The following is a 12274-nucleotide window of genomic DNA, read 5'->3' on the forward strand; positions in this document are numbered from 1 at the left end:
GATTCTTATGGGACAAATCATCAGGCCACAGGATCATTTAAACTCCATTTCATTATTGTCGACAAACCCTGATGGCTGATGCCCCCAAGTCACATTACAGGGGAAATCTATTATATCCTGACTTAATAAAAAAATAATAATTCTATATGTAGCACATTTTAGTGAGAAGATATAGCATTAAATCAACATGTAAACAAATCAGTGACATAAGCAAGTGAAATCCAGTTGAGTTCACCTGAAAAACTGGGCATGTTTGTAGAAAGTATAGATAATAAACACCCTTTCAAGACCAGGCTGTGTTCTTTTAACCCTCTAAAGTATTTTATGAGACATATAAGTGCTTTTATGTGTAGGCTTTAATAATAAAGTGAGCAGCACTGAAGGAACTGGTCTGGTGGGTTTGTTTAAGGCCTTAACATGAAGGCGTGTTTTTTTCCTGTGATTTTAAAGAAACTCATGTGTCTGATCTCATTCCGATAGATTTCTCCACGTTAAAAGTTCGTCCCAACACGAAATCGTTCGAAAAGTAAAGTTTATTTCGTTGTTTATCAGGCAAGAGACAAACTGTTTACATCTCGACCGGAAGTGCCTGTGTGTTAGCATTGTGCGCGTGCTGAGGCGTTTTGTTTGTGTCGATTTTTGTCGTATTTCTGATACAACACTCGGTTTTGAGTTGAGGTTTTAAGGAGGATGTTTGTGATTCCGATACTTTACGTCGTGTTTAGTGTTTACTGCGTGACCGATGCGGATAAAGCGCTAGCAGAGAAAGGCCGCGTGGAGCTGCAGAAGCTGCGGGAGTTTGCGGGACACGCGCGCTACGGCACGTGCTGGTCTCTGGCTCTGGGGAAAGTCCACGCAAACTGTCGGGATTTCAATGAGGACACGCAGAGCATGTTGGCCCTGGGGTTTACTCACTGTCACCTGAGAAGGTCAGAGTGATCACACACATATACACACACATCACACACAGATATACTCTCTCTCTCTCTCTCTCTCTCTCTCTCTCTCTCTCACTCACAGATCCTCACACATACACACTCACAGATACACACTCCCACACACACACATTACAGACTCCCACACACACACACACACACATTACAGACTCCCACACACACTCATACACACGTTACACACTACTCACTCAAACATACACACTCACAGATACACACACACACACACACACACACACACACACACACACACACACACACACACAGAGCCGTGCATTAGACCTCCCCAGTGTTTTGTAAGGGTCTGTTGCCACACATAAAGCTGGATTCACTGCTTGTTGTCTTTTATTAAATTGGATCAGACTGACACACTGCAAGCTTAGTTTAGTTGAACCCAGAGTTATGTGCTAACCATTGAGCTCTATCCTAAGTATCCAGACCTGTCGTTTTTCTGGGGAGGAAGGAAAACCTCAACTGTGTCTTTATCTCCAGTACTCGCTTTTGCAGTAATGTAGACCTTCAACAGCAAAGAAGTTCAATAGTTCACTGTATTTTTAAATGTGGGTTGCCAAAGTATTGCGAAAAAAAAAGAAAAACGGAGAGTAACCACAAGGTTAAGTGAAGTAGTAGGAAAAAAAAAGTTAGAGAAACATGAGCTATACAAGGTGAAACTTTTGGGAAGGTGAAACCATGAAATGGTCGTCATTCATTATATGGGGTTATAAAGCTGTAAGACTGCGAGCTCTTTCTCTGTAAATGTTCTCAGAGTTTTTAACAGCTATCAAAAAATGTATTTAATGATGATTCCATCAATGAATTGTTTCAAGCGTCTCACCACTGGAAAGGACAAATCCTTCATTCGAATGGATGCGATTGTGCTCAGCCATCAACGAGTCTCCTCTTGGCTTCTCAGTGGTGCAAAATATTCCTGAATTATTGTTGCTAATTTTGCTCTAGACAGTAATAATTTGATTGTTCGGATTGCTGTGAGCTAAAAATGACTCTCTATAAGCCTGCATGAATTTTATAATGCCGGTGGTTCTTAACGACGGACCTCCAGGATTCTTTAACACAAATCCAGAGGGTCTGTTATTTATTTATTTATTTAATTTATATTATTTTATTAAAGTAATCAAAATCACAACCAACCATCATCAAAGTCTCTAAATTCATGATAGAGTTTTTTATAATTATTAACAATGAGCCTAATTTTTATATTTCAGTTTTTTTTCCTGTTAAAAGGTTCACAGGCTGCAGACGGATTGAGAAGCGTTTTAAATTGGGAAGCGTCACGTTTTGACCGATTACAGTTTGTTTTAACGCTCTGTGTCGGAACGTGTAATTGTTTTAGGAGGAGAAAAGATTTGCAGTATGCAATTTTCACTGTCTAGTGTATACACTTTTTGGCCAGTTCCCAACTTGTTATTATTATTTTTATTACTACCCTCTATAAATCTTCTTCACTATGTGTAGCGCTCATTAAACCACCAGCTGGGTTCGTTACAGGTCTGGACGGAGTTTTCCGGAATGTCCCGAGGGCAGCGATGTTAGAAAGTGTACACGTGACATGGATCCTGTCGCGTTTAACACCTACACCGAGTTCTTCACTCACGCCCACAGCATTTGCCACTACCTCCAGAGCGAGCAATGGCAGCATCGGGCAGAAAACACCATTCACAGGTGCTCCGACTGTCTGAACACTGCAGAACCTTTTATATTAATTACAGCCTTATGAACACATCAGGGTTTTATGTAGTGCAGAGGCAGACGATCTCACGAACGCTTTTGTAACACTACTGGGGAAACTCCACAATTATTAGTTTCAGTATATTAGGAATCAAACAAGATGGAACTTGTTATAGGAAAAATACTCAACACAAAGTGGCATTACTCTGATGTTGTTGCTCTGAAGCGTTTTATTCCTTTTATACCACAGCAAATTTCCCAACTGTTACAATTTTGTAATTCACGTATGACGCAAGTTCATTTTTAAACGTTCATAGTTGCGTTTAATGCCGTGGAAAGTCTCCAATACAAAGCGACTGAGTTAAACGGTCATCTCTTTTTTTTTTTCTTCTACATTATCCTCTTTTATATTCACCATGACAATAATTATGTGTTTATTTGTTAGAAGTCTTGGCACCCTCGATATTAACTTATATGAATGAACTTAAACGTGAGAGCTCGACCCTTAAAAATGTAATCTAATAAAAAAAATAATAAAAAATCTTTCTTTCATTTATATGATTTCTTTATTATTTTTTTTTTTAAACTAATAATTCTGACTGACTGTTTAGTTTACTGTTTGTGCCAAGAATATGAAGTATGGCAAACCGGTATTGTTTACATAACGATACTTGATAATGATTTTGTCGTAGGTTTTCTGCAGGTTATTTATGTAAAACGTATTATCTGTACATCTCAGGCTGACTGAGAGCTCGGCTGGCGTAGCCGAGCAGCTCACGTCCACCCAGAGGATGGCAGAGGATCTAGTAGAGGCCCAGAGTGCAGCACTTAAATCTCAGGAAACCATCCTGCGCAACGGAGAAGAGCTGAAAACCACACTGCAGCACTCCACAAAGGGTAACAGTGCTGAGGAGATTGGGATCCTCTCTCACGCACTACACGCACAATAAATATGTACCACACACTTATTGTGATCCTCTCTCACACACTAGCTCGTACTGTCAAACACATTCTGTTGGACTGTCCTGAGCATAATGACCACAGAAGGTTATTTTATGAGGCCAATTCATTTAAAGAGCTATTTTACAAGGTTTCATCAGAAAAAGTTTGAGTTTCTGTCATATAATTAATGTAAAGAATTTAATTTAAGTTGTCTATAGTTGTCTATATTTATTTCTCTGTGATTGTAGGTTATTTTAGTTCTTATTAACCGTTCTTGCCATGAAGATAGCCTCAGTAGATGACATGGCAGTAAATTATAGCAACTAACTAACTAACTCTCACACACTACAAGCACAATAAATGTGTACCACACACTCCTGAGTATGTCCCCCCCCATACATTTGTGTATGAACTTCCTTTTTATGAAGTATGAAATACCCTTCCTTGTGCATCCTTTAACGTAATTCCATTTGTCTTGAAATGTTTTTTTTAACTTTATCTATCTTTATGTGTATGTTTCCGAATACTGTTCTTAGGGACAATTCATGACCGTAGATTTTCTGCCTTTTATTTATTTATTTATTTTATAAAATTAGGTGTTTTCTGACCATGTAGAATTTATTATTATTATTATTATTATTATTTTTTTTTTAAGACCAGCGGCTTTGAGAGACGTCGCGGCTGTCAGGCGAATTACAGATCTATGTTATATTAACGGGCTTGTTGTGATACGTCATGGTTTCTGTAGTAACACCTCGTTCACAGAAACGTACGTGGAAACGGTTTACATAATCCAAGGCTATGTAACCAGGGCGTCGTTGATTTATAGCGAAGTTTAAAGGTGTTCGTGAAATTAGTCTCCGGTGTTAGCGATGCTTATAGCTGCTTTAATGACTGCTTATAAAATGGTTAAAACCGACTCCTCGTTATAAAATAAGTGAATAATGATAAATGTTGACGAACTGACGAACAAGAAAGCGTCGTGGCCGTGTCGTAATCGGATTATAATTAACCACGATGGTGACTTTTACCTCACGTTTTATATATATATATCCTTTCTTTATGTTTCGGTTGCAGGTCTGAGGGATGTGTTTGCTGAGATGAGGCATTCTGTCCAGGAGCAGCAGGTGGCGTTCGCCGAGATCTTTAACCGCGTGGCTTTCCTTCAGAGCTTCATCATGTCTGAGTCGCACACCCTTAGCTCTCTGATGTACAACGCGCTGGGGTTTTGCGCGTCCTTCCTGCTCACCTCCACACGTCGCACCTCGGGAGCGAGGCGAGTGAACACCGTTGTGTATTTACAGCCAGGTTTTCCATCTAGCACCATTCGTCTGACTAAAACAAGCTTAATTTGCAAGGCTTCCGCACTCATCTGAAAGGGGCACAAATGTCATCCTGCTCTTTCATTATGATCCTGATAATAAATGGTTTCAGTGCTTCAGTAACAGCAGACTTTAATGCAATCACTTCCCACAGAGCATCAAGGTGAAGCTGACCCTCACATGGGAGTGTTCTTGTATTCACCATGTAGCGCTACTTGATTAAGCTCATCCAGAGCTTTATAATTACCCGAGAAGATGCTTCCAGTGCGTTGGCTTCGAGTTGCCCATACCTGTTTGTTGGATAATGCTGATGTTGGAATGCATCATAAAGACATTTAAGCTCAGTATGTTTTATGTTGGGAAATGTCTTGTCTTGTCTTGTAGGTTTTGTCTGTTCGGGCTGGTGGCTCTGAATGTCTACCTGGAACGCTTGATTTGTAGGACGGTTACGGAAAGCGATAATCCTGGATATCAGCAAATGGTGGGTTTTTGTCATATTTGGCAACAATCAGTTATTCACCTAGAGCGTGTGAGAGAAGGTGCACAAAAACGTTTCAGTATGTAAGGAATAAAACAAGATGAGGCTTGTTATAATAAAAATAAATCAACACACAGTGACGTTACTCTGACGTTGTTGCCCCGAAGCGTTTTATTCCTTTTATACCACGGCAAATTTCCCAATTTTCTCGAATGGCGCAAGTTACTTTTAATGCCGTGGAAAGTCTTCATCAAAACGAGAAGTGTCGTCACTTGTGTCAGAGCGACGGTAAACAGTCATCCCTGCACTTTTTTCTTCTTCCCCGTCTTCGCTATTACGCTCAAACGATTGCAGAATCTCACCTGTCGATCTTTTCCACAGCTTTTTTTCATTCTTGCACAGCACATATTACATATATTGAATTAAATTATCTAAATGTAAAAGATTTTCAATGTGTCTTACTGTGTACGTTTGTTTACAGAAGAGAAGACGAGGTCTTAGAGCGAGCGTGTTAATAGATAATACTTTTTTTTGGTGTAAAAAAAAGTGTTTTTTGTTGTTGTTGTTGTTTTCTTTTCTTTAATTATGATCAGGATATGAACAGGCAATAACAAATAGTTCAGAAAAATTATTATTATTATTATTATTATTTTAAATAAATCTTGACACTCCTGACCAGTGTTACTTTTGACAGTAACTAATACTCTAACGCATTACTTTTTAAATAAAGTAACTCCGTTAACGTTACCGTACGATGCGTTTGTCCGTTACTTTTTTACATTAATACATTTAGGCTGAAGTGTAGCCTACAGTCTAACCTGTTCACAGCAGCGACGCATTGTAGGATCGGTGGATGCCAACCTGTAAACACGAAGACGCCGCACTGTGGGCAGTGTTTTCATTTTTTCATGTTTTACGGTGAGTCAAAGCGAGAACAAGACGAGTTTCTCAAAGTGGAAAATGCGCATTATTTCACTTTAGTTGAGCATAAAGACAAAAATCGTCAAATGTAAGCTGTGTCTTTCTGGTTCGAAGGTCCTGTCCATTAATGGGAACATTAAAGAACGTTCTTTAAAAAAGTAACTAAAAACTTACTTTTAACAGTAACACGTTCTATATGGTGTGAGTAATCAACAAAGTAATTGAGTTACTTTGTTGATTAAAGTAATTAGTAACGATAACTAGTTACTATTTCTCAGTAACTAGCACAACACTGCTCCTGACGCATGTTGCTGCTGTCCTATAGGAACGGATCGCCTATTTGGTCGGGCTTCTCAGGAAAGCCATGGTGACGATCGCCTGCCTCGTTCTGATGTACTTTGCGACCCGGTTCCGCAACGCGAACAAGGAAAGTCTGGAGATTTTGAGGGAGCTGAAAGAGACACATACTAACCTTCAGAAAACCCTGAGGAAAGCAGGTAAGTGATTCACCTCCTGCTTCAGTTTGGCTGTAAGTGTGTGTAAGTCGCTTGTTAACGTGTACGTGAGTCTGAGGTGTTTCTTCTCGCTCTTCGCTCCCCAGAACGCCTTTCGGGCTCTTTAAACGACTGGACCAAACCCAGACAGACACAATGGGCTGAAAAGTGGAATCAAGAAGAGGAGAGCAGTTTGGTTATTCTACATCCTTCTGGCGCCGTAGAGACCACCGTGCCGCCATTTCCTTCCCTTCACAGGAGTAGGAATATGTATAATTTCTAATTATTTAATAATATTTATATTAAGGAAAAGGGAAAAAAACCCAAAACATTCATTTTGTGTTGCTAAATTAACGAACTAGGTGGATAATTAAATTTTTACAGATAAAAACCCTTCCGAGGCAAATTTAACTCTATTTATTTCATTCTATTTGAACTTTTTTTACAAATGTTAATACAAAAATACGGAGCTTCCTCCTCCGTGTTCATGTTCATTATCGAACGTCTTTGTCACGTCTCACTCCGCAGCGGTGTTAATGCGAAGCTCATATGAAAGTAGACACTCAGGACTAGGGCTGGGCGATATGGCTGCAAACCGTATCACGATATCAGTGTTTCATATCGGTCGATATAGATAATTATCGATTTTTTTATGACCCATTTAAAATAAGGACCAGGAGAAAAATCTATTACATTTAAACATTTTTATTTTAAACTTCACCTTCCTCTGATCAGAATCCCCTCAGTTATTAAGACAGAAATGTCAACAAGCAGGAAAACTCAAATAATTACAGTGTAAACATGAGTCTAAAGTCACAATGAACACTTAACTATTATCTCTTAACCTTTTAAGGTGCAAAATGAAAGGAAATGTCAGAAATGCTTAATAAAGTGTAATAAAATAGTGCAAAGTGTTAAATATAAATGTAGAGAAACCTGAGCATTTAGTGCAAGTTTAGTGCGAGGAAGTTCACTAGCTGCTCACCTTCTGGTGAATAAAGTGTTTTAAAATATGTGCAGTGTTTTTTAAACATAAATAAAACTGAGGTAGACTGAGATACATCCTCTTTTATTTACAATTTCCATTAATATTCGCCGGCTACTGATGAGAAATCCAGCAGACCAGCAAGAGACAACGATACGGCGCAACCGAACATGATACTGTTACATGATTGGCTGTTAGCTCCCTACGTTGCTAGGTTACCAGAGTGTGAGTGTGTTTGTTAAGGCAACCAAACTTGCTTCGCAACCTCTGTTTTCTTCCGACAAAGAATAAAATGTCAAATCAAGGACTTAAAAGAACGGTAATAGAAATTACATTTCCTTTTTTTTTCTAAAAAAAAAAAAAAGAATATAAAATATCAAACGTTTTATCGAACACCTTTTTTATTGATATCGATCACGTGTCTATCGCGATACATATCGTTATCATTTTATCACCCAGCCCTACTCAGTACTTTAAGAACTTGTCGTGTTTTATTAGTTTTTCTGTTTTTCTTTACAATACTTGGGGTGATATATTCGTAGAAAAGACTTATTTTTTTCACACGGATGTTTTGAGTGTTTTGTTCATCTAAAAAATGTCTAAATTCTGAAGGTGTTTATCTTATCAACCCCAAAAAGTCGGTGTGAGATTATCAACAGCATGTCTCACTGAAAGATGACAGAGTTCTGACTCGTTTTAGATCAGACTCAAGGTTATTATTATTTCAGTCAGGACCACTTGAGTCAAAATAAAGACAATTCTTTGAAATATTTAAATTTTTTATTTGCAAGCTTATGAAATTTACATTTGGCGGTATGGCTCTGTTCTGAATTCCCCTTCCTTTTCATGAGCTCCATGAAAGCTAGTCAGGGAACATCAGCAGCTTCCAGACAGGCTGAAAGCAGCCAGACAAATCCCCCCCCCCCCCCCCCCATTTAGAACAGAGCCTGCATCAGTGACAACAGAATGACACTGATTAAGTTAAACACAGTTCCAAGGAGGAGCTAGGGGAGGAGGTGGGTTGCAGCAATGCAGAGGAAACAGCCAAGCAGACAGACTGAAAAAAGCATTTAAATAGGGCGCCCTGTTTGAAATGGACCAATAGCGTGCTTAGGAATCAGATCAGCTGATGGGCGGGGTTAGAAAATTGACATCAGCTGATAGCCGAGCTTGACTATGTGGCCTGCCTGAACTGACGCTGAACGCTATATTAGTTTATTTTTCTATTTCTTTCGTAGCCTCACGAGTCCTAAGTTGACTACACAAAGGAGCGACAGTTGTATGAGGTTTTTACACAATCTCTGTGTTTGCGGTGTGAGCATGAGTATGGAACTGAAACACATGGCATGAGTAAAGAATTGAAACACTCCACAGTCATGAATGTTACGGCTTATCTGGGTTTAAACAACTTGAACAAACTGTATTTGGAAACAAAAAAAATGGATGTGCGTGTGTGTGTGTGCGTGTTTATGTATGTGCGTGTGTGCGAGTGTGTGTATATGTGTGATATATGTAATATGTCCTGCGCATGAATGAAAAAGCTATGTGTTTGTGCACTGTGTGTGTGTGTTGTTGTGATGTGCTCTGTGTGAGTGCTGCATGTTTGTGTGTGTTGTGCTCTGTGTGTGAATGTGTGTGTGGTGTGAATGTGCGCTCGCCGTGCCGTGCCATGTCGTGTCGTGCCAACTCCACTGACTCTGTCTCTCACCCACTACGTTGCTGAAAGAACGAACAAAACACATCTAATTAACCATTCAGTAATCCCACATGTGGAAGTCCTCACGACACCTGACGGTTCTTCCCACCTTCTCTCCGTACACAGATCTCCAGACCTCATGCTCTTGTATCATCTTGACGACGTTTTTCTGCTAGCGACGTTAAAGACGTGTATTATACAGTACATCAGAAATCTATATTAATGAAAATATGAGCTGCTATTAATTATGTTTAATCTGAGAGCTTGTCTTTGTGCTCATTAGGTGGACAACACGAGAGCTTCGTTCCACCGCTGCAGGTTTCGAGCTCTTCGGAGATCTCAAAAATACGTCAGCGTCGTTCCTCAGGCTCCCGTAGGCGTAACTCTTCAGCGGCAGTCGTCTACAGCGTGCTAGTGAAAGAAGGCCACGACCAGGTACGAATGACGTCTCGTGCAACTTCCTCCTGCTCCTTATTTAAAAGCACTAAGCTCTTAGTTTATCTTGTAATATTCTTTGCTCAGATGGTCACGGGAAAAAGTCATGCAATTACACGTCGGATACGTTGAAAGGTTTGCTAAAAAAAATAAAAATAATAATAATAATAATAATAATAATAAAGAACTCGTGTAAATAAGTGAGATGACCTTTTGCTTCAAAATCACCTTTATTTTTTTAAGGTATGGAGACTTTATGGACACACTAGAGATATTTCTAGAAATCACTGGCTTTCCCATTAACATGCTTTTGTTCTAAAAAAAAAAAAAATTCACTCCAATTTTACAGCATTTTACCAGTAACTTGGCCACAATTCCATTTTGAACAAAAAACATTGTTTTTTACCTTGTTTGTGTACCTCCAAACATTATGTTTAAACAAAAGACAGACTTTGACACCTGCTTGTTTGAGGATCTGGATAATATCCAGGCTTTCCACATCAACGTGGAGGCTTTATTTGTTTGTTTGTTTGTTTATTTATTTATAATGTTATTAATAATAATAATAATAATAATTTAAAAAAGAATAATAATAAGTTTTATTTCTATAGCGCTTTTCCCAAGCTCAAGGACGCTTTACAAGGTACAATATAGTCAAATGGAATATCGTGTAACATACATGTACATATTGGTCGGACATTTGCCCATGACGAAGGATCACATGCAGCTGCATGAGATGATAACAGAAGACAGGACTGTACACAAAAACATACAGTACAAGAGATAGGACTCTACATAGTACACGATACATACACCACATTTCAGAAAAATGAAGGACTCCTGATACATATGCATTTACTGATAGTGAAGGTTGAAAAGGTGGGTCTTAAGCCTTGATTTAAATACAGACAAAGTGGTGATGGTTCTGAGTGCAATGGGTAGGGAGTTCCATAGTGTTGGAGCAATGATAGAAAAGGGTCTGCAACCCGCAGAGGATAAACGGTATCTAGGAATACAAAGAAGTTCATTTATAAATGTGTGTTTGTTTGTTTGTTTGTTTGTTAAAATGGATTTAAATCTGTAAACCACATCTCGAGGACTTGGATACAAAATACGATCTATGTAAACGAGTCCGTCTCTCCGAGCCACATCCGATGACCACAGTCCCTCTAAAAAGCACTTCAGAAGGTACGAACAGAAGAATCCCGAACACCATAAAGAGCATCATCTGTTCTAAATCTTACGCTCCGATCAATCAGACTTGATGTAATCCAGAGATGGATGTGGTTAAATAAGGATAAAATCCTGTCCTTCGTGCAACACACCTTCACCTCCGTCTGCTGGCGCTCTTTAAACATTCCTTCCTAAATCCGTGGCATGTCAGGAATTCGCCGGGCGGCTCTTTTGAATTCCGTTCCTTCAGATCCCGCCTATTCACACAGGTCATGGTCTGGAGATTAAGCACAAGTCTGAAAGATGTTATCTTACTTGAGCTCGTTTGTCCTCGTTTCTTTCGGTAGTTGTTGTTTTCAAACCGTTTGTGTGCTAATCTGGATTCATTTCTCCTCCACAGCCGAGGTACAGCCTGAGGAGCAGGACATCGTTATGTGCCCTGGAGCCAAAAGGTGAAAGAGACTGAGTCTTCAGAAGTGTGTCTGAGAGAGAGTGTGTGTGTGTGTGTGAGTGTGAGTGTGAACAAACATGTGCTTGTGTGTGTGTGTGGTGAGGGAGCGTTAAGACTGACTATGAGCTCTGGATGTCTGTTAGAAGTTCTGATTACGTTTCACATTTTAATGGACTGCGTCTGGATTCTTTTAATAAATACGGTTTTAATAATCAGGTCTGTTGTGAATGTGCTTAATAAATCCATCGCTGTGTGTTTTGATGATTCCACGGAGCCCTTTTGAACCCTAATGAAACTCCCTCAGCAAGGCTACCACCTTCTGGAGAAATGATTTCATTGCTTTTTTTTTTCTTTCTTCTCCTTTCCGTTCTTCGGAAATTAAAAGGCGACCGAACCGCAGTAACAAACATCACACTGGAGATCTATCTGAGTCATAATGCACCGATTCGGCAAAGGATGGTGAGATTTATTCCCACTCCTTCCTTTCAGGTCAGCCTTATAAACCAGTGAAGGCTTTCACAGATGCACTGATTGTTTTTTTTTATTGGCTTCATATATTCCAGCTACTGCTTATAGCTACACCGTGAGCGGACGTACATGTTTCAGTGGAGTCTCTGTATGAGACTTTGAATATTTTATTTAGTAGAACATTTTAGATCCACAATGCAGAGCGACACGATGCAGCGGCGCTTTAATCCTTGCATTATGCTTTATGGAGCTCGCCTCTCCTCGTACTTG

At 39.4% G+C, this 12274-nt stretch overlaps 1 protein-coding gene across 3 annotated transcripts; it reads left to right on the top strand.

Moving 5' to 3' along the window:
* Positions 1-369: 369 nt before the first annotated feature.
* Positions 370-11751, top strand: LOC113645520. 3 transcript variants are annotated; one of them, XM_047822865.1, is made up of 9 exons: positions 370-394; positions 2460-2633; positions 3379-3536; positions 4659-4857; positions 5288-5384; positions 6628-6799; positions 6904-7056; positions 9761-9912; positions 11486-11751. In XM_047822865.1, the coding sequence occupies exons 2-9, from the start codon at positions 2521-2523 to the stop codon at positions 11549-11551; spliced, it is 1110 nt and encodes a 369-aa protein (XP_047678821.1). In that variant the 5' UTR covers positions 370-394; positions 2460-2520; the 3' UTR covers positions 11552-11751. The 3 variants fall into 3 exon arrangements, with proteins under 3 accessions (XP_047678821.1, XP_027006963.2, XP_047678820.1); XM_027151162.2 differs by lacking the exon at positions 370-394 and adding an exon at positions 414-929; XM_047822864.1 differs by lacking the exon at positions 370-394 and adding an exon at positions 1308-1513.
* Positions 11752-12274: the final 523 nt, after the last annotated feature.

The sequence above is a fragment of the Tachysurus fulvidraco genome, chromosome 14 (genome assembly GCF_022655615.1).
Source record: "Tachysurus fulvidraco isolate hzauxx_2018 chromosome 14, HZAU_PFXX_2.0, whole genome shotgun sequence".
NCBI lineage: Eukaryota > Metazoa > Chordata > Actinopteri > Siluriformes > Bagridae > Tachysurus > Tachysurus fulvidraco.